Source organism: Colletotrichum fructicola (assembly GCF_000319635.2).
Source record: "Colletotrichum fructicola Nara gc5 chromosome Unknown KSG_Nara_v1_contig08, whole genome shotgun sequence".
Classification (NCBI taxonomy): Eukaryota; Fungi; Ascomycota; class Sordariomycetes; order Glomerellales; family Glomerellaceae; genus Colletotrichum; species Colletotrichum fructicola.
Genome location: NW_027094058.1, coordinates 1,569,061 through 1,589,738, shown reverse-complemented (window position 1 = coordinate 1,589,738; position 20,678 = coordinate 1,569,061). Strand labels below are relative to the sequence as shown.

Genomic DNA, 20,678 nt, shown 5'->3' with positions numbered 1-20,678 from the left:
CCAAAACCCAGCAAGGTAGACCAAAATGGGTGGTAGAATCAGGCTTGTCAGTCTCGGAAAACGTTGGTTGTGACCCTGGACTGACTCAGTCGAGCTCACGGGCCCACCCTTTGCATTTTCGATTAGATGAAATTCCTCGGCTCAGTTCTGCAGCACGCAAACTTTCAGAGGCGAACCGCTCAAGCGAGCGAATAATCAGTGCGGAAACGTGGCTATGAGTGGACCTGGGGGAGATAGCTAAATTCAGCCTCAGGAGGTTTCCAAGTTTAAGCCTGTTATCGACGAGCTGGATGATTATCTGCAGGATCAATCACCAGGTTGAGTGCCCCCTTGATGGCACGCTGGCCCCATCTTGACTCCCAAAACCCCTGCTTCCGGACCCGAGCAGTTTCCGAAATCCGTAAGGCTTAAGTCGAAGTGTCATCTGATGATATTGACAGGCTTCTATTCTGCAGTGATCCTCGCAAGGATGAACACAGGCTGTGATGTTGCAGACAAGTTTTAAAAGACAGGCTCTTCCCGGCTTCAATCCATCACTCCCAGCCTTATCTTCACTAGCTTTCATTCTCTCTTCAACTTTCACTTTCATTCGCCATCTTTCATCGATTTGAAGGAAGCAGGTCTTCTTAGTAGTCGAGACTTTGCTTCTTTTCGTCCACTCATTTTTAGTAAGTACACCTATGATGCTTTGACCTGAGGGTTTGCAGTAGAACTCTGCTAACACAAGATTCAGCGAGTCATTTTTCGAACCATCCACGATGCGATCCGACGTTCTCTTCACGATCTTCGCCCTGGCCAGTGGTGCTTTCAGTGCGCCTGCGAGAAGCAATCTGGGCCGTCGCGGGGAAGTCGGTCACGATGAACTCAGTCCCAGCGCCCAGAAAGTCCAAGACAATCCCGTTGGCAAGGCGATTGAGAGATTCAATCCAACTCTGCACATTGCCCACGGATGCCAGCCTTACACCGCTGTCAATGACGCAGGTGACACAAGGTCGGTTTCAAACCTAGCTTGGCACAGTTAATATACCGGACTAACATCAATGACAGCGGCGGGTTGAAGCCGACGGGCAGTTCCACTGGAGGTTGCAAGGATACTTCGAAAGGACAGACGTACGCTAGGGGAACGACGCTCAATGGCAAGTTCGCCATCATGTACGCTTGGTACTTCCCCAAGGACATGCCCAACGACGGGGTGCCTGTCGGATCCCATAGGCATGACTGGGAGAGCATTGTTGTCTGGCTCAACAACGCAAACCTCACCAGCCCTGCTATCGTCGGCGGTGCGGCTTCTGGTCACGGCGATTTCAAGCTGTCCAACAACCCCCAGAGAGATGGCGACAGCGTCAAGGTGGAATACTTCACTCAGGACTTGATGAACCACGAGCTTCAGTTCACCGATACCACCGGCACCAAGTATCCTGTTCTCGACTGGGATGCCATGCCGGCACCAATGCAAACTGCGCTCAACAATACCAATTTCGGCTCGGCCAATGTGCCATTCAAGGATGAGAACTTTTTGAGGAATCTGTTGGAGGCTTCTATTTGAGAGCCACATGGGCTCAGCTATGAGGGATGATGGACGGCATTTTATTCTCGGTCAATATTTATGGTATTCTTCTCAGGCGAACTTATCCATTAGTTTGGATCACAATGGGGGTTAGAGACTCCAGAATTGACTTCAGTCTGAGACACTAGCGACGTATACAGCGAAACGGTGATGAGAATATCTAATGAATTGTGATATAATAAAATGATAGGAATTTTGTATTTCCTGGGGTTCACAACTAAGCTATAATATGGGGATAGAGAAAGCAAGGCTGACCATACTACAGTACGCCTACACATTGCGAGGTCCATCCGCCGCAGCTGCCGCAGTAGACACGACCACGGGATCGACAGCTTTACCGGGCGAATCGACGGACGAGTTGTCAGAGTCGATCTTTCTGTGGTCCACGGGGCGCTCAGGCACCAGGAAGACAGCCCAAGAGGTCGCTGGAACGCAGATTACGAACATGACGAAGGCAATAACCAAGTTGACCATGGGAGAAACCTTGACGGCGCCAATTCCAAACGCCAAGCACGAACCAATGGACTCGAATGATCTGACAAGACCAACACCCAGAGTCAACGTCTCAATGTCATCGAAGAAGGTGCCCATGATCCAGTAGACAAACATGTAGTGGGACTCGTTCATGAAACTAGTATCTTGGTTAGCGTCTATTTCCCCAAGTATCCAGAGAACAATCGAGACTTACCGGAAGAGAACGTTGACAGCGAAACCCCGTCCGAAGCCAGGCGAAGCCCAGTCCAGGGTCACCTTTGGCACGGTATCCTCGTACAATTTCTCATTGGCTGTCTGCCAGGCAAAGAGCCCCAGCATGATGACAGAAAAGATCGCCCAAGTGATTTTAGCAAGCTGAGGCCGGCTGAAGCACTTGAGGTCGTAAAACCACCCCCAGAACATGTTTGCGGCCGATGCAGCGATGCCAGAAGTCAGAGCACCGAGGGTTCTGGCGCGAACGGAAAAGTACTTGGTGAGGTAGATGCCCTGGTAGGTGCTGTTCCAGTTGAAACCAATGAGAATAGGGATGAGAAGGAAGAATTCCTTCTTCTTCATCAAACCCCACCACTTGCGGAACTCTCCCATGACTGCCTTCTTCTGGGCTGGGTCGGCTACCCTTCTTCCATCACGGCGAATGACCTTTTCGGGAGGTGATACGAGCAAGGCGAGGGGAAGTCCAAGACACTGAAGTGCAATAAGGACGAGGTAGGTGGAGTATCCGACCTTTCCTCGCTGGCCATTCTTGGAGTTGAGTGAGAGTTGGATCGACGCGCCGATAAGCTGTCCAAGCTCACGGAGACCAAGCCAGATGCCGGCTGTGTGACAGTCAGTAGTCATATCACGTCTCAGAACCAGTAGAGACTTACTGAATTTTCCTCGATCTTTGATATCGGCATATCCAAGACTTATTGCCGCCTCACTGGCCCAAAGAGCGCTAGCCGCGATTCCGCACGTTGCACCTCCGAACAAGACAAACCACTCAACACCGTAACGGTTATTCACGTATAGCGATGCTGAGTAGGGTGCATAGCCAAGAGTACCGATGATCAGGACATTCTTCAGCCCAATCTTGTTGGCCAAGATGGCGAAGATGGAGCAGCCAAACACCATGATACCAAACGTGAGCGCATTGGCGCCGTTGACCAGGTATGGCTCTTGTTGACCTCCAGCGCCAGTGCCTAAGTTATTTAGTCAGGGGGTGATCATATCCACATTCGAGGCGTCCACCTACTATTCAGGGCGTTCCAGATACCGGGCTGAGTGAATGAGATCAGCCCGACGAGAATGACGTTGAACAACGGGCTGCGGTACCAGCGGGTGAACCGCGACACAGGTTTCGCAGACTGAACATCCTGAACCTCGTGCTCGCCCTCCTCAGGCTGCTTCGCAAGATCGGTCGACATGGCGATTCAGCTCCTTCGTCCCGACGCAACGGATGAGTTCATGCAGGTGCGGGAAACGGGGACACATGGAGGTGGCCCGGATAACTCTTATTCATTGCACCCTACAACACCCAAATGATCTTCTGGCATGCACTCATTTTTCACTCATCAGTCCCTAAAACCAAGGGTCTGGACGGCCAACGTCCGCGCTGTAGCATCCCATCTAATTTTTTCTCCGCGTCGGGCTCCGCTCCCCATTAGATACCGGCTCGGTGCGGGATTGGTCGCCAGCGCTTCGGGATGCCTGCGAAAGGTTTGGTTTGCGTGACGTTATTGGAAATCACTATGAGACAATCCTGGGCGGCGCGCCTGGCCAATGCCTTCCATCCCTGAAGGAGACCGCGGTGTTGGGCCGGCGGCGTGGATGACCGGCGGGCTTTGGGTGGAAATCGCTTAAAAAAACGTGGAATTGATGGGGTCGGCTTGGGGCCGACATCGCGACGTGCTTACAAGGGTGCGATGGCGACATCAACAAAGCAGATGGCGACCCCACAGCTCTTCTTTTGCCGGGATTAGTCCGCATATGTCAGGAGGAAGATTCAAGCTGTCAGAGAGGCCTGTGATGATGGAAAAGGGAGAGCGGGAGGTGCTCCTGAGTTTATTTCAACATCATTGATGTCCAAATATGGTAATCTGACAGCAGGAGTCCTCAGTATGGAGTACGTGAACGTGATCCTCCGGCCGGTCTTTTGCGGCCCCACACCCAATGGTCCGGCTCCGTTACGGTATGCACCTTGGCTACAGCCGAGCCGAGTACCCACATAACGGAACTCGTCGCCGAGATTGAAGGGTCTTTACTTTGAAACGCTCATGGAGCGCTTTACTTTGTTAGTTTTCATCCCAAGAACGCCGCAGAGTTGCCGTGGCGGAACTCTGGGCATTGTTGATTTCAAGGTATCAATCCAATATCAACACTTTCGCGCGATGAACATAGACTGCGATTGCGGGCCGGAGAGCGCATGCAGTTAGACCCGGTTTCTTGCGTTACCGTGGACTCTGGTCAAAACGTACATGGTTTCTGGACGAGATCGCAACAAAGATTGGAATCTTCCGGGCCCGCTATAAGGTACTTAAAGTCGCGACATAGGCGACACCATGTGATCTTCTCCGATGACGCTACTGATCATCTATCTTCTGCCAAGCTCCATTCTGCAAGCTTACGCTGGACCAATACCAGATGGCGATGACTGGAAATGGAGATTGTGAGGACAAAGTCGCTGATTTCGAAGCTACGACGCAAGCCCTCCACGAAACGACCATGTCAACTCGCCCAGCATGTCACCACTACTCATGTGTGGAGAATACATAGATGCTCTCGCTTGTACACGCTCACAGTGAAGTAGTTTGGCGGAAAGACTCTGTTTGTTTGATAGCGCGAACAAATTCAACGTCACAGGACGCGAGTCCATGACGTCCCCAAAGGAAGAATGTGAACAACGGATTGAGGCATTGAGCCATGAAACATTATATTTCGGCCGTACCTGTTGATGAATATGCGTCATGGTTGGCGATCATGTCATTACTTATACTGTCAATCAATGATCAATATTTGATCCACCCGGCGGTTGAACTTCGTCGTGACACGTTCGTCACATACAGTGGGCCACCCTTGTCCTTATACGTGCGACGTCAAGCTCACTCACATCTACCGGCTCGATTCAATTAGATTACCCTCGTGATGTTCTACATCACCCAATAACTTCTAAGGAGGTCACCACACTGTATGCGACTCCAAATGGACAGATTCTATCCGTATGGCATCCTGGATTGACGGTGACAAAGACGTATGACCAGCCTCTCCGGTTGCGGGTATGTGGGATTGTTTCGTTTAGACAGAAGCTTATCAAGGGTATAGAAAGAAGCTGTTAGAAAATCATCGTGTAGCTGCAAGCCATGCTGTCCTTCGGCAGGAGAGGACAGGCCGGGAGACAACATATGTTCGGGTATCTGACACAGTTCCCGGTCGCTCCTAGCGGAAATCTGAGTTTTGTGCGATAGCTTAGAAAATAGGAGGCAAACACTCTTCCAATCACCCTGAGAGGCTAGTTTGTGAATGATGGGCGCGGAGACGAATTAGAGTGAAATGCGCTAGTTCACCGACGAGACGATGTCCATGGCATCGATGGTTTCCGCCTTGAAAAGCGGAACCCATGCTAGTCTCGGTATGGCCATGACCTTTCTGATAGTAGTCTCAGAGTCTGCTCCGTACTTAGCCTCTTAGTGTCTTCCTGCTGTATGTTCGCTACTGCGTAGGAAGTGGCCTGACCTAAGTAATACCTTAAAGCATAATTATGCGTGCAATTGACATGTGCGATGAACTCGCATGCTACCACGGAAGACAAATGGATGTAGCAACAATTGTCCCAGTAAGTTTCAAAATAATACTCTTGGACTTTGGACGACCTGCCAAAGTACGGGGTCAATGATAGCGCTTTCTTGAGCCAGAAGCCTTCACAACTCAAAGTGCTTGGCATTCGTAGGCTTGCCGCTTGTAGATATCAAGTATACCAAACTCCGGCAAAATACGGGTTTAAGTTAATTCTTCTCATACGGACGACGATACATTTCATAAGCTAGTGCTTGTGAGGCTCGAGCCCGAGGCCGTCGTACTCCCTTCGGACTCAGCGAGATTCCCGAGGCTCTCGGTCATATCCCAAGGACTTTGTCAAACGATTCCCCACATACCCTGGCTGCAGCAGCGGTGAACTTCTGGGCCGTCTAATCAGCGTGAAAAGGGCTGCCCCAGTCGATGCAAAACTCTGATAGAGGACTCCATGGTAGACCATAATCTGTCACGGGCTAGAGCCCGGATCGATATCTCCGGCTTTGCCGGAGCAGTCTCCGAGATCCGGCTCCGTTGGACCCATTATTCTGCCGGGGTACACCGCCTAACCCGGTCTGCTTCACCGCTGTTAGGCGCCTATCCCTGTAAAGTCTTTTCTTCCTTCTTCAGCTTAGAATAGTCAATCGACGGCACCTCTACGTTGAACAAGCCTAGGGGCCAGCCCCTTACATAATCAAATCCAGGTATCGGATCTCGTGGCCAGTACCATAAGATCCATTCAATACCGACATATGCGGCCGCGTAGGAACGTAAGTTTCCGAAGACAGTTTGCCAGGGCTTTCAGCATCCGACCACCCTCGAACTATGCCACTTGGCCGATTCCCCGGAAGGGTGTAAATCAGAAGCTATTGTGGAGGAACTCCTCTCAGAACAATGACACTCATGGACTATCGCGTCGGCCGACAAACACCAGCTAGATTCACAGCGTGTTACAAATCTCCAGGCGGACACAATCAAATGCCAGGATAATGGAGTTCACTCGAGTACACAAAATATCGGAGTGATTGGCCGACGCACGAATATTGGCCAAAGTTGAAGCTGCGTTTTCGACTGTATGTTCAAACACAAAGAGAACAGAACGATCTATACCCATGTCCGGCCCAAAAGTCATGACTTGTTAACGGATACTATCAATGACCCTGGCGCGCAACCAATAAGCAGGGGTGTGGAGGGTACTCGTGTAGTTGAGTCTTGACAGGATCGGCTCCCACACACGAATCGAACTACTTTTGAAATTTGACTGAACGTTTATTAATTCGTTTGTCGATATTACCGTGGATACTTTTTACTCACGCACTCGGTTCTCCTTACTCTAAGTCCGAGCATCTAGTGAGGTAAGTGCTTATTATAAAGGACGGCTTTGCAGCTTCTCAACGAACTGAAATCTAACTACTCACTACTGTGACAGATTATTCATCACTTCCATTTACGAAAATACTACTCACAATGAAGTTTACCATTCTCATCTTTGCCGGCGCCGCAGCTGCTTTTGTCAAGTGCGGAACGCCCTCAAACGACCAGGTTAGCCCCTTCCCTGCACTCACGCTGATCACCAATCCAGCGGAAATCGCCAGGCAACTAACCACAACATTCCATAACAGTTGAAGGGAGGATGTGACGACAACCAGGCGGGTAGGTGCGAGATGTGGTGCGGCAAGCGTGTAAGCAGCTCATGAACCTTTCAGCGTAGCGATCCATTCTTACGAGTCTTTATATAGTGCCCGAGCAGCAACTTCCCCGTCTGCATCCCGTAAGTCATTTGCAAGGCCGTTTTACTCGTCGCTTGGAGTACTGATACTCGAGCAGGAAGGCGAATAAGGATTACGACTGTGTCTGCGCACGCACCTAAACGGAAGAGATACAAAGACCGAGCAATTGCCATGCAAGAGGCTTTGCCTGATAGCTCATGGATAACGCGATTGGTTGGCTGCAGAAAGTGATGGGTACACGCAAGTTGGTAGGAAAGATTGCATGCAGAAGTGTACATATTCGATTCTCCATTACTCGTATTATTTTCGGTCTAATGATACATCTATATTTCCAAATGCCCTAATAACATGATACACTGTTTTTGCTTTCAGCCTCCGGTAGAAATGATTGCAACTGCTCCTGAGGAAAACAAAATCGAAAAAGCTGTTCTCCCACATTGATACAATCCTGAATGGTATCAACATCGAACGTTTGTTCACACCGGTGAAGTAAGGTCCTTGCAAAAAGCAGCCTGGCCAGCCTAGTTGTTGTCACAGTCAGTGCAAATTCGGGAAACCGGATAATTAAATGATAATTCATACCACATTGAGTGTGCAGCATCTTGGCCGACGTGAACCATGAATGAGGCAAGCCGTGTTGAGAGCGGTCAGAGAAGACGTGTCAGGCACGGCTGTGAGATTCGAGGCAGCTAGACTTGACGATTAGTCCATGGCGCAAGTGTATGATGATGAAGTGAGTTGCGAGCTTACGAGGAGCACAGTCCATGGTGGTGAGGCCGTCCACATCAGTACGGCAGCAAAGTGGGGTGCCCAACGTGCAAAGCGCAGCTCCTGAGTCTCCTCCGCAGACATCTGGCTCGCTGGTGCTTTCGCCGGCTTGCCTTGGTACTTTGTTTCCAGCTGGAGCCGCAATAGCGAACGCCGCGAAGGCTGCGAAGAAGATGATGGTTGATCTCATTGGAACAATACTGAAAGAAAACGTCGGATGGGATGATGGCCAACGAAAGGGGAACTAATGACAGGGAGACTTGAAATAGAATGGCTTGTCGAGTTACGGTGCGAGCACGAAGTTATATGTCACAGATCAGTTGATAAAATTGCGAAGGGCCTCTTGCCTGGCAATGCTATCTTGATAAACGGCCGAGACAGCATTAGCCCAAGTCATGTCTTATCGGCGAGGGACTGTCGCTCGCACGTCGCAAGGCCCCTCTTGGCAAAGGAATTGACCGCAAGCAGACGTTCTTCAAACGGCTGTGGAGATTTTGCAGCCACCAGAATTCAATTCACAGTCCTAGCTACGGGGGTGCACTCAGAATCGGTGTATGGAGGCTGAACCAAGTACCCGACACCCGGGATGCTGACCGTTGACGTGGCTGAGACAACCCGGAAAAGGGCCGGATTATGGAGTGCCACTCTCAAATGTAGGCCCGATACTGGTGTATTGGCCCCTTGGCTCGGACGGCAAGTGAGGAGGGAACAAGTCGAAAAAGCAAGGTTTGCTCCCCAGGATACCACTTTGTGGCGCCGTTGTAAAGCCACTGACGAATCGGTGGTAAAATGTGTTGATGATCTGGATTTCGGAAGTCTCAGGCCGTACATATTCCGCCACGGTCCACAGACATCTCCAGAGGGCCACGCAGAACGTCCACGATGTTTAAATATCACGGGAATAAATGATGTATGTCTATTGAATCTCGCCGAGGAGTCTCTGAAACACAATCTCGATGGACTGGATGCATCTGTACCTCCCAAAAATGCGTACCAATGTCGTCTACCACGGTTGGACCCCATTGGCCCTGACGACTTTCCCAACGTCTTCGTCTCTGCTGCCCTCGACCACATCCTTAATGAATTTTCCAGCTTCGGCCGGGTCTCTTGCGCCCATCTACCGCAGTGTTAGTATTCTCCTTTGAAAAAGTGCACGAAGGGTCCTAGCCTTCTTCATCTCTTCTGCTCCAACACCGCCAATACCTGTGGCTACATAGCCTGGGTTGATACCCCAGACCTTGACCCCATCATTCAGAAGAGTCCGATGCCACTCCCGCATGAGCATGTTCAGCCCCGTCTTCACCGATCGATACAACGGGATTGCGTCCGGGGTGTTCTTGGGCCAGCCCTTCGCCGGACTGGCATTGAGCGCCCGGAGTTTGGGGACCGGAACATCGACGAGCCCGCTTTCTATCAGCGAGCTAGTTCCGCTGGTGATAAATATGAGACGCGGGTCGGGCGACTTGAGGAGCAAAGGCATAGCTTGAGTAGTCAGAACATGCGTCCCCGTGACGTTTACATCCCAGCTGGCGTTGAAGCCCTCGCGGATGCTCATCTTTCCGGTAGCAATGTCGGCATCGTGGAGGACGCCGGCGTTGTTGACCAGCACGTCCAGCCGACCAAATCGGGACTTGATGTCCTGGACCGCGGTCTCGATGGATGAGTCTTGGGATATGTCAAGTTGGACAGTGTTCAGTTGAGAGGTACTTTCGGGGATCTGATTCGTTAGACTTGCGATGGCACTTTCACCCTTGGCGACGGTGCGGCAACCAATGATGATTTGGTAAGGCAGCGAGGATGCGTAGAGGGCCTTGACAACCTCAAGACCGAGGCCGGTGTTGCCTGTACAAGTCAATCCTTGGCCCATTTACAAGATTTAAGTACCTACCTCCAGTCACAAGAACGACTTCATTGTCGGACGCCATAGTGGAAGGGATTCTCTGTGTGTAAAATGCTCGAAATTGGCGGAATGACTTCGCTGATCTAGGCTGTGAGGACAAGCACGCTTCTGATCTTCCTATTGTAGATTGACTTGGATTCCATGACTACCTTATCACCTTATATACACGAAGTCTCAACTCGAATATCCACATAAAACAAATGACTGCCTTCTACGAGAAGCCAATGTCTCCATCACGGCGCCGAGCTCTCAGCTCTCCACATGTCGTAGTTCGATAAGTCCGGGTTCGAATTCGAGGCTGTCGGCGATAACATTCTTTCTCGCCCGTGATCGGTGTCTATGTCGCCCGACATTTGACTTTTCTCCAAGCTCAAGCCGGATGGTCGGCAGGTCTCAAGTCCGGACCGGTACTTCAACGGACGGCACTGTTCGGGGTCCGAGTGCCCCACAGTCGGCCATTTCGCTCTCCGGTGACGTCAGAAAGTTCGCTCCGGTGTAATCGTATCGCCGACATCAATCAACACGTAGTCTGTCCTTGACATAGGCTGTGACTAATCCGACGTGGATTGGCCAAGATGGTTCATGCTGCTGCGAGTGGTCGGTAGGCCGCGGAAATTATAAAACCGACGAGCAATGGAAGAGGGAAACCAATGTTGGCAATCTTCAAACCACAGCAGCAGAGAGAAACGAAATCATGTCGCAAAAGAAGCTCATCACTGTTCTTGGTGCAACCGGAAAGCAGGGAAGCTCGGTTGTGGAGACCTTCCTCAATGACCCCAAGCTGAATGGCGACTGGACGGTCCGCGGCGTCACTCGCGACACCAGCAAGGAAGCCTCTCAGCGCCTGTCGGGTTTGGGAGTCGAGATGGTTTCGGTAAAGCAGCCGTCTCGAGAAATTGCAGCGATGCATTGGATTGCTGACAATGACAAAGGCGGATCTGAACAATAAGGATTCACTCGTCAAGGCCTTCAAGGGATCATACGCCGTGTTCGCCGTGACCAACTACTGGGAGTCGCTGGACATGCAGGTGGAGATCCAGCAAGGTAAGAACATTGCCGACGCTGCAAAGGTACGTACGACTGGATACTCACACGAGACGGACGATGATGCTGATATACACAGGAAACGGACGTAAAATTCCTCATCTGGAGCTCGCAGCTCAACATCAAGAAGCTTTCGAATGGTGTGTTGTCGAACCTGTACCACTTTGACAGCAAAGCCATCGTGGAAGAGTACATTCGTGAGCTCGGCATCCCAGCGACGTTCTTCTTGCCGGGATTCTACATGTCCAACGTTCCCGGTGCGATGTTCCGTCCCTCGGCGGAGGACGCCGCTTGGACATTCGCTCTACCTATCCCTCCCACTGCCATCTTCCCCATGTACTACACCGGCGATACGGGCAAGTACATCAAGGGAGCAGTCTTGCATGAGAAGGAAGTCCTCGGAAAGCGTATTCTGGGTGCGACTGCGTATATGACGGGTCAGGAGATCGTGGACGGATTCAAGCGGGTATTTCCCGAGAGCGGTAAGACGGCTCGCTACTACCAGCTTTCAGAAGACCAGTTCCGCGGTGCCATGAAGGCTCAGAATAGCCCGGACTATGTCATTGACGAGATGCATCAGAACATGCGTCTGCTGGATGAGCTTGGGTACTATGGTGGAGAGTCTCTTGACTGGACGCATCAGCTGGTGGAGGATCGCTTGACTTCCTGGGAGGAGTTTGCCAAGGCTGATCCGGGTTTTGCTTCAGCAAGATAGCTTGAGTGGGCATGATTCTTCTAGAAACTCCGGTGAGAACTGCGTCAAGTATCGTCGTCATGGAAAGTCTTTGCCATTACGGCGAGTATCCTTGTTATTTCCTCAAAAAGAACAAGACTGGAAGAACAGGAGCAGGACAAGGCGGGCAAGGAGCATAAACAGAACGCAGACCAAGTAGAAAACATGAAACAAAATGGAGAACAAAGCCAAAGAATCCTTGTTGTACCGCATTTGTAGTATTCTATCCCTGACTAGTCACACCTGGCGTCTTCAAATTGTGACAGGCAAAATCTTCCCTACTCACGGCCGTCACTTTGTCTTTATCACAGCAACTCCCGCATCCTGTTTCCGCCACTTGACCTTCCTACGTTTAGACACGCTGCCAAGGTAGACGCCGCCTCCGCTTTGGCTGCGGCTGGCACACCTTCGGGGTATCATCAATCTTGGGGCTTTCATCCGACACAGCGCTCTTGCCTACTTCAACTTCCAAGTCTTGATGAATGAGACCCATTGGGTCTGAGACGACTTGTTCTCCTTCGTCTCTTGTCTCGGTTGACCAAAATTTGTCAATCAGCTCACTGGGAAGGGGCGTCTCCGGAAAGCTTGATGTCCAGAACTCAAGAACCGAATTATTATCGTGTCGACAGACAGCGACCAGACTGTTGCCCTTCCCGGCACTGACCTCTCGCCGAAGCAAGGAAAGCAGACTCTCGAGCCTCGAGAGATCATTCTGACGCTGTTGCTCCCACTGCTGGAAGAGAGGCTCGCAGTTGACACGCTTGATTGCCGAAAACTCGCCGCCTTCGTGGATGCCGTTGACGAGGTGCATTGTCCTTCCGAACCACATCTGGTCGATCACTTCAGACAGCCTCATTTTAGGTCTCGCTTTCATCTCGACCAGATCGGAAGGAAGGTTTCCGGTACCACACTGTAAAACTGTAGTCTTCTGTCTTTTCTTCTCGCTAGTGCCGATGAAGAATCTGTGGTCGCGAGCGGGCTCAAATTCGCGGGCATCATTGACTGATGAGACGTCGACTTCCTTCACAACCTTTGCCTCCACAGCTGTCGAATCCCCGGAAAGCGTAGGCGAAGCGGCCGGAGCGGGCTGGGCTGCGTCGACCTCATGGCGAACGACGAGGCTGAGGTCACCGAACTGGTATCGAATCGCGCGATGGTGCGAGAGGCTGCCCTTCATGTCCTTGGCGTGCTCCGTAAATTCCTCCTCGAACGAGTGACCGAAAGAGTAAAACTTCCGATAGCCCATGCTGTATTGATTGTTCTTCTCTTGGCGGGTGATGAAGAGTGTGTTTCTGACCATGTGTAACTGGACCCTGAATGAGTCCTTCTTCCCGCCCTTGACGAAATCGAACAATTGTCTGAAGCTGTTCCGGTTCACGACCACATCCACCGAGCGAAACGTTGGAGGGGAAACGTCGGCCTCGATAGCCCTGAACATCGGTTCAAAAGGCATGTCCGGATTCATGAAAGCATTGATATCGATATGGTAGGTGCCCTCGTCGGGAGTTATCTGGAGTGGAAGGTTGCGCTGAATCAAGGTGGGAGCGGCCCCTGAAAAGGTCAGCGAAGGCATTTGAGGCAGGTGAGAAGTGAGAGGCTTACCAGGAACCATAATCGTGTTCTTGTTTAGCCAATTGTAAGACGTCACCACGTCGAAGCCGGCGGTGGAAGAAATGGATTTGCGATCTGGGCCTTGGTCCTGGATGGACCGAAGGTCAAGTGAACCAATTTGATGGCCTAGTTTCCGGTACAGCCAACAATCTTTGGCATTGATCTCCGCACCGGCAGGATTTGTAGTGATGGTGGCCCAGTTTTTGACTGCCTTTGTGGCAGGGGCATGCGATTCGGGCGAGGTTTTCGAGGAGATTTGTGAGTTGTCGTGGTCGCTGGAATGCTGAGACTTCAGACGCTTCGATGAATGTCCTACGGTATCGTCATCGTTCTTGCCATAGCTATCCTGCTTGCATTCGCCACTTTCGTTCTTGCTGTCGTTCTTGCCATCACTCTTGCCATCACTCTTGCCGTCGTCAATGATCTGCTGCTGCTGCAAGCGCCTCTGGCGATCGCGCTTTCGCTTTCGTTGGTTTGGCCCGGCCATCCTGGGATGCGGAAGGAACGCTGGAGGGGTGGCGGTTGTGGTGGGGATGGTGCGATGGTGCGATGGTTTGAGGAGGTGAGGCAGAGGGGAAAAAAAGAAGCAGACGACCTGGGCAAGGTACTGGCGTAAGGAACGGCAGCAGTTGGGTGAGAGGCAGAGGTGAAGACGAGGAGGAAGGAATGGGTGGTGCTTGGCGTATCATGCCTTCCCAAGTTGCTTGTTTTCGCCTGACCTGCAGACAAACGAGGTAGGAACAGGATTCCACATAAGCCTGCAAGTCTCGTTCACGCTTCAACAGGCATAGCCTTCATGCCACGATGGCCAGGTGATCAACTTTGTCATCAAAAAGGTATTATCAGAGGTGGCGGGATCCTAGCATCGAAAGGGAGTACACAGAACAAGATGAGATTTTCAAAAAAAAGAGCAAAAGCTCGGGACTCGAACTTGCGAGGTTCGAACCCTTACGAAAGTGAATTTCTACCTGGTTGTTTAGAACCGCTCGGCTACTGCGGTGCTCGCAGACTAGGTGCAAGACTCTGCTCGTCGGGTCAGACCCTGGAACGGGAGACCACCGCAGTTGTTCCGACTATATAGGAAGAAAGGTGGTGACCCACCACACATGCTCCCCTACTGACCACTGGATCATTCAGCACAGTCGCAGACGTGGATTGCACAAATGCAAATACAAAACAAACATGTCTCTAGAATATTAAATGTGCAGACGATATTTCTGTAATGCGCCTTGTAATACATCAAGCTAAAGGCCTGCGCTCTGGGACCCGAGTTCTGTCACTGACCTTGCATCTGGTCTGGGGCGAGCTCCTGACGTGCAGGCGAAGGCACTGAAGCGGAGGGAACAAGATCCGTTTACGCTACGGGAGACAAATACTAGGCTTAGCTCTATGCACGTCTGTGCCCCTTCCGCAATTGTTTGACGCAGTGTGGGAAAAGAAGAGAAAGGAGAGTGGGCGCGGGTAGTGGTAACAGCGGCGGCAGCAGGCGCGGGGTTTTACTCCAGGAGTTTCGCTGGACAGTGACTTCAGCATCCACATTGTCTGGTAATAAACCTCTTCTCATTGTTCTACGTTAATGTTGCAATGACTTCTAACACTATTAAGCTCTTACTTCTACCGCAGCTTCCTTGCATGGTTACGCTTTGCTTCTGTGACTGTCCTCAAGACATAGCCTGGCAATAAATGCATTGCATAGTAAAGTGCGCGGAAGGATTATGCGGTAAGGTCGGGCAAGAAGGATGTGATATGAAAATCGTGGAAAGCTAGAAGACTGAAGGTCTAGACAAGTATTAGAAGAAGGTGGGAAAACAGAGTGAGGAACAGAAGGAGAGGGTGGTGCTTAGCGCTTCCTACCTCCCCAACTTGCCTAACCTCACTTCACCTAAGCTTTAGACAATCAAAAGAGGAGCAGACATTTTCTTTATAACTGCAGCTCACTTAGGCGTAAAAAGGTGTCAAATACCTACTAACGTGGTTCACCACTCCGCGGGCCACCCCACTCCGCGGGCCACTTTTCACCACCCTTCATCCTGTCGGCCCAGTATCTCTATGAAAACACATTTAAATTTACTCGGTCAACTCGGATTCTGAAGAAGTAGACATGTCCTCTGCTTCCGGACAGGTTCTCGCATTATGTCCACTTTTGCGACAGATACTACATAACCGCAAAGTCCTTCTGCGACGTTTTGATGACCCCTCCTCCGGACCTTTATCACAGGCTTCCTCCTCAACAACACCCTTTTCCACCAAAAGCTGAGAAGCCTCTTGTCCAGTAAGAGGTCTTGAATCCTGTAATCGGGTTCTTTTGGCTCTCCGACGTTTCGAAAGTATCTCATTGGCCTCCTGAAGTGCTTTAACCTCTCCAGTCAAAAGTGTCAACTGGTGATTAATAGCCACTGTTGCTTTTGCAAGTTGATCAACAGAGGTTAAAATCGGTGTCGGTGAGCTTCCATGATGTCTAACAATTCGATTCTTAATAAGAGTGGACTGTTCTATGGCTTCAGTGGCGGTCCTTGGTGTTTGAGATGTCCAAAGGCGAGGTAGCTGATTGGGGGTCTCTGGGGGTGATGGTGTCCGTAACCTGATATCCAGCTTGGAAATCACTGCTTCTGGATCAAGAGGAACTAGACCAGACCCTCGGAAACCACCCTTGACATTTTGTTCCGTGAAAACAGCTTGGTATGCCAATTTAAAAGCAGGAAAGAAATCATCCTTCGTGATGTGTGTAATGTTGGCTCGCGCAAGAAACGAAATCTCGGCACCATATGCCTTTTTCAACGGACTAAAAACTCCGACATCGAGTGGCTGGGTAAGATGTGAAGAATGAGCAGGTAGACAGAGTGGAATAATGTTGTTTGCCTTGCAGTATTCGTCAAATTCGGCGTTGATGTGACTTTCGTGACCATCAAGCACCAACATCCGAAATAGGCCCTTTTGACGCGTTTTTGTACAGCGATTGAAATGCTGAAGCCATTCGAGACCAGTATCATGGTCGGTCCAGCCATTTGGAGTTGTCTTGACCACCCAGTTGGACGGGACGTGGCCACCAGAGTACCAAGCAGCAAGGTGAAATCGTCCTGCAACACACAGAAAAGGCGGCACCACGTAACCATCTGCTGCGATGCTGCAAATCGCTGTCGCCCATTCTCGATTGCCAGGCTGAATAGCCTTTGCTTTTCCAACACGTTCTGATCGTGTAACTACCATTTGGGCGCGAATCATACCCATCATAAAGCCAGTTTCGTCAAAGTTATAAAAGTCGCCGTCTTGGATACTGTATTTGGCACGCATGTTGATAATAAGTTGGAACCACGCGTTCAACACGTTTGGATCTTCTTGTAAGGCCCTTTGATAATCATAGACGCGAGTAAAACGCGTCTGGAGCTCTGATCGTCGTTTAATAAACCGATCTGTCCAATTCTTCCCGACGCGTCGCGAGTTGCGCTTCGCGGTTAGAAGATTGGCCATATCTTCCACATCGCATCTCCGGGGCGAGAATCCTCTGGAATCCAGATCAAGTATGTACTGGACAATGGCTTCCTCTTCGTCTAATGTCAAAGTTGGTGATCCGTTGGTCTTGTCGCTTCTAGTAGTCCGACCGGTCATTCTGTACTGCAGTGTCGATCGAGGCACGTCAAACTGCGAGGCAAGGCGTCTGATACTCAATTAAGGGTTCGTTCGCTTCGCCTCCATCGCAAGAATGATTCGGGACTCGAGAACGTGCACCGGCATGATCGTTGCGTGGAAAATGCAGTCGCAAAGTCGATGTCATGGTTTTGGTGAAAAGTGGCCCGCGGAGTGGGGTGGCCCGCGGAGTGGTGAACCACGTTAACCTAAGTGAATAAGCATTTCATTAGAATTCTAGACTTAGAAGCAAAGCTAAGTATTATTAGAGAAGGAATGTGCTGCTACTCTTATGTTAAAGGTTTGAGTAAAATGAGGAAAAACAGAAGAAACCTAGGCTACTGCGGTCGCTCTTGCGTGGAATGCTCGTGAGAACGGGAAGGTCCTGCGGTCTTCGCGACCATATTGAAAGTGCCGGTTAGTTGCACCCAGTCCTACTGATTCATCACAATTATCACCTCAAGGGCCCACGACGTCAGCAATTAGGTTGTCGAAGTCGGCGCCATCTTGGACCTTAAATCGCTTCGCAGGATGCTCTCCGTTGTTGCTACCAGAGGCCTTGAGGCCGCAGCTGATATTTCCGTTTCGCCGTCGCCCTTGTCTTCGTTGCTGTCGCCGCCGTCTTCCTTGTTCCCGCCGTCATCGTCAATAATAGGTTGCTACTACAAGGGCCTCCCGCGCGCTTGCGCTTTCGTGCGCCTCCTCGAGCCATTTTGTGGTGATGGGAAAGGGAGGGGAATTTGGGCGAGAGCGAGTGTGGTGATGGAGGAGTGGTGACGGGGGACACGGGACAACGGTAGCGGAGGATTGTGAATCGTAACAGGGTGGAAGGCGGGCTTGGACTGGCAGGGGAAGGAGCTGGGGAGCAAGGTGTGAAGCTCACGTGAAGTAGAAGCGGAAGGTGGGGACTCGCACCTGCTACCTTCCACGTCTCCAAACTTCCATCTCAAGCCCGCACGAATTTTGCAAATGGACGAGGATTCCCGCGTGGGCAGGGTACCTTAGGTTGCGTTACATTTGACACCGCGAGCAGGAAGCGAAATGGATTTTCATTTAAAAAAACAGGAGGCACGGCCATGCCTAGGTCGCAGGATTTTAAGACTTATATGCAAGAGGTTGCGATCAGTCAAAAGAATCATAACGTATTTATATCAGTACACTTCCCTCATCAATGGAAGTTCAAGTCGAATGCAATAGCAAAAGCTCAGGACTCGAACTTGTGAGGTTCGCACCCATACGAAAGATTTCCTGCTCGGTTGTATTAACCCGCTCGGCTAAGGCGGTCGATTATACTTGGCTCCCATCCTGTGGGAGACTGCCAGCTACAGTCACTACTGCTACTAAATAGGAAGTCATGATTGAGCTGACCCACCACCACCGGCTGAAAGGCTCCCGCCGTGACATCCAGACCGACAACATGCCACAAGATCCTGGGGCAGTAGTCTCCTAAAACCAGCCCTGCAGCCCAATCGTAAACTTCTGCGCATCCTTCTCCAACTCCCCTTTCATCGCCTTCAACTCTTCCACATCCCAGTTCGCATGCACGAACCGCCCATTCAGGAACCTCGCCTCCTCGGCCACCGCCCAGACCACAAAGTCGCCCGGCAGCGCAATGTCGTCATACACCAGCCCCAACTCCTCCACGCGCGACGCAAACTTCTCCGACATGGCTGTGCCGCCGATCAGGCCCGGGTGCACCTGCAGGACGAACATGTCGGGGTTCTCGTCGTGGAAGTACTCGAACATCTTGGTCGCGGCGCTCTTGGAGGCGCGGTAGGAGGAGAAGCCGGGCATGTACGGCAGGTGGATCGCGGCGGTCGAGATGTGGATTACGCTGGCGTTGGGGGCGGCGAGTGGGTGGAACGCGCGCAGGAGGTTGAAGTTGCCCTTGACGGTAACTTCGAAGGCGCGCCACCAGTCGGCCGCGTCGGAGTCTGGGATGGTTTTGAGGTCGGACATGTAGCCTGCGTTGGCAACCAGAATGTCGATCTTGGCGTTAATGGTATTGTAAAAGGATTGTAGGGCGGACTTGGTGGCTTCGACGGAGGTGATGTCCGCGGCGTAGAGGTGGACTTTCACAGAGGGGTTGAGAGCTTTGATGGCGGACTTTGTCGCTTCGAGAGAGACTGTGCTGCGGCCAAGGAGACCGAGAGTCGCGATGTTGGACTTGGCGAGAGACTGAGCAATGGAAGCTCCAATTCCGGCGCCGCCACCAGAGATGAAGGCGTGTCTGCCTGCGGTCGAGAGGGATGGGAGGAAAGGGGAGATAGCCGCGTGGGGCTTCTGGTGGTACGTCTTTGTGGGAGATGGGAAAGACATGGCTCCTATTGTTTCAAGTGCTTTTAGTCAAGGCAGTTCGTGGGTTTTGATGTTGTTACTTTGTTGAGAACGACGAGCAGACACAATGTTTTTAATCCTGTCTTTATTGCCCATCGCCGAAACACAGGTTGATAGAAATAACATCGGCAGCTTGACAACACCGTTGTCCTCTTTACAAAATCATGTAATCCTTTCAACGGCTGATGGATTGCTTCGTGGATTGCAAAGCAAATCCCATTACGAAGATGGAAAGACACGATGTCCGATAACGTTGGAAGGCGGGATCCGGTCGATGTTGCGCCGACTCCACTTCAGTAGACGCCAAGCACCGACGCGGCCCCATTCCGCCGATAACGTTATCCGGCTTTGCATCAGGCCGGCCGGCTCAGGGGCGCAACGTTAGCCGCTGGAAATGCTTACGCAGCATACCTCTAGCTTCAACGCTTACGAAAGGGGTTCCGTTTGTTAATCTGGCTTACGAGTCACTCGTAAGATGGCTGGGTGAAGTGGCTGACTATTCAGTGCTGGGCATTTGCGATCATGAATGAGATGGCTCTGAAGATCAGATGCGAACCGGTTCGACAGCATCTAAGGGACAAAAGGGATAAATGCGACCGTTTTCCTGCGGATTCCTCGTTGCGACGAACAGTCTTGGAACACCCCGGAACGGCCCCCGCATTTCAAGGCCCCTACCCCTGGCGATCGGTCCTCAGCGGCGAGACCAGTTCCAAATGCAAGGGGTGACATTCTGGTGACCACACCTGCACATTGCATTCCAAAAAGAAACCTCGAAAAACTCGGCGATGGGCATTGTTTACTCTGCTTCCATCTTCCGAACTTCTCCTGAAGAGCCATCCGTGCGCGGGCGGGGGTGCCGAACTACGCAGCATCCGAGCGGCCTGATTTAGCTTCCGCCTTGGGCCGAACTATTGATGTGACGGTGGGATCTACGACGGTGACAACTGAGCTAACCTTCCATCCTCATTTAAACACATGCGATAAGATACCACCAAACGCGTCTTGTCTAGTCATGAAAGGGGGGGCCCGGCCACAACCCCTCTGCGATGATATGGAATGCAGCGTTGGCACATAAGGGATGAACCCTCCCGCGTGGGAAAACTC

The 20,678-nt window shown here is 51.3% G+C and overlaps 7 protein-coding genes across 7 annotated transcripts; 3 read left to right on the top strand and 4 right to left on the bottom strand.

Moving 5' to 3' along the window:
* Window positions 1-25: 25 nt before the first annotated feature.
* Window positions 26-1,546, top strand: CGGC5_v013505 (uncharacterized protein; the record flags this gene model as incomplete). The annotated part of the gene is made up of 4 exons (XM_032036253.2): window positions 26-46; window positions 634-668; window positions 734-991; window positions 1,048-1,546. 4 exons carry the CDS (start codon window positions 26-28, stop codon window positions 1,544-1,546), a joined length of 813 nt encoding a protein of 270 aa, XP_031884737.2.
* A 291-nt stretch (window positions 1,547-1,837) lies between these two features.
* Window positions 1,838-3,465, bottom strand: CGGC5_v013504 (UNC93-like protein; the record flags this gene model as incomplete). The annotated part of the gene is made up of 4 exons (XM_032036252.1): window positions 1,838-2,198; window positions 2,256-2,877; window positions 2,929-3,240; window positions 3,294-3,465. 4 exons carry the CDS (start codon window positions 3,463-3,465, stop codon window positions 1,838-1,840), a joined length of 1,467 nt encoding a protein of 488 aa, XP_031884738.1.
* Window positions 3,466-7,294: 3,829 nt separating this feature from the next.
* On the top strand, window positions 7,295-7,697 carry CGGC5_v013503 (uncharacterized protein; the record flags this gene model as incomplete). The annotated part of the gene is made up of 4 exons (XM_032036251.1): window positions 7,295-7,369; window positions 7,450-7,509; window positions 7,567-7,598; window positions 7,655-7,697. 4 exons carry the CDS (start codon window positions 7,295-7,297, stop codon window positions 7,695-7,697), a joined length of 210 nt encoding a protein of 69 aa, XP_031884739.1.
* Window positions 7,698-9,442: 1,745 nt separating this feature from the next.
* On the bottom strand, window positions 9,443-10,250 carry tropE-0 (Short-chain dehydrogenase/reductase tropE; the record flags this gene model as incomplete). The annotated part of the gene is made up of 2 exons (XM_032036249.1): window positions 9,443-10,167; window positions 10,214-10,250. 2 exons carry the CDS (start codon window positions 10,248-10,250, stop codon window positions 9,443-9,445), a joined length of 762 nt encoding a protein of 253 aa, XP_031884733.1.
* A 669-nt stretch (window positions 10,251-10,919) lies between these two features.
* NMRAL1-3 (NmrA-like family domain-containing protein 1) lies at window positions 10,920-11,984 on the top strand (the record flags this gene model as incomplete). The annotated part of the gene is made up of 3 exons (XM_032036248.1): window positions 10,920-11,099; window positions 11,158-11,295; window positions 11,349-11,984. The coding sequence occupies 3 exons, from the start codon at window positions 10,920-10,922 to the stop codon at window positions 11,982-11,984; spliced, it is 954 nt and encodes a 317-aa protein (XP_031884734.1).
* A 370-nt stretch (window positions 11,985-12,354) lies between these two features.
* On the bottom strand, window positions 12,355-14,100 carry CGGC5_v013500 (uncharacterized protein; the record flags this gene model as incomplete). Its single annotated transcript, XM_032036247.1, has 2 exons — window positions 12,355-13,553; window positions 13,605-14,100. 2 exons carry the CDS (start codon window positions 14,098-14,100, stop codon window positions 12,355-12,357), a joined length of 1,695 nt encoding a protein of 564 aa, XP_031884735.1.
* Window positions 14,101-18,683: 4,583 nt separating this feature from the next.
* citE-2 (Short chain dehydrogenase citE) lies at window positions 18,684-19,556 on the bottom strand (the record flags this gene model as incomplete). Its single annotated transcript, XM_032036245.1, has 1 exon — window positions 18,684-19,556. One exon carries the CDS (start codon window positions 19,554-19,556, stop codon window positions 18,684-18,686), a length of 873 nt encoding a protein of 290 aa, XP_031884855.1.
* Between the last annotated feature and the right edge of the window lie 1,122 nt (window positions 19,557-20,678).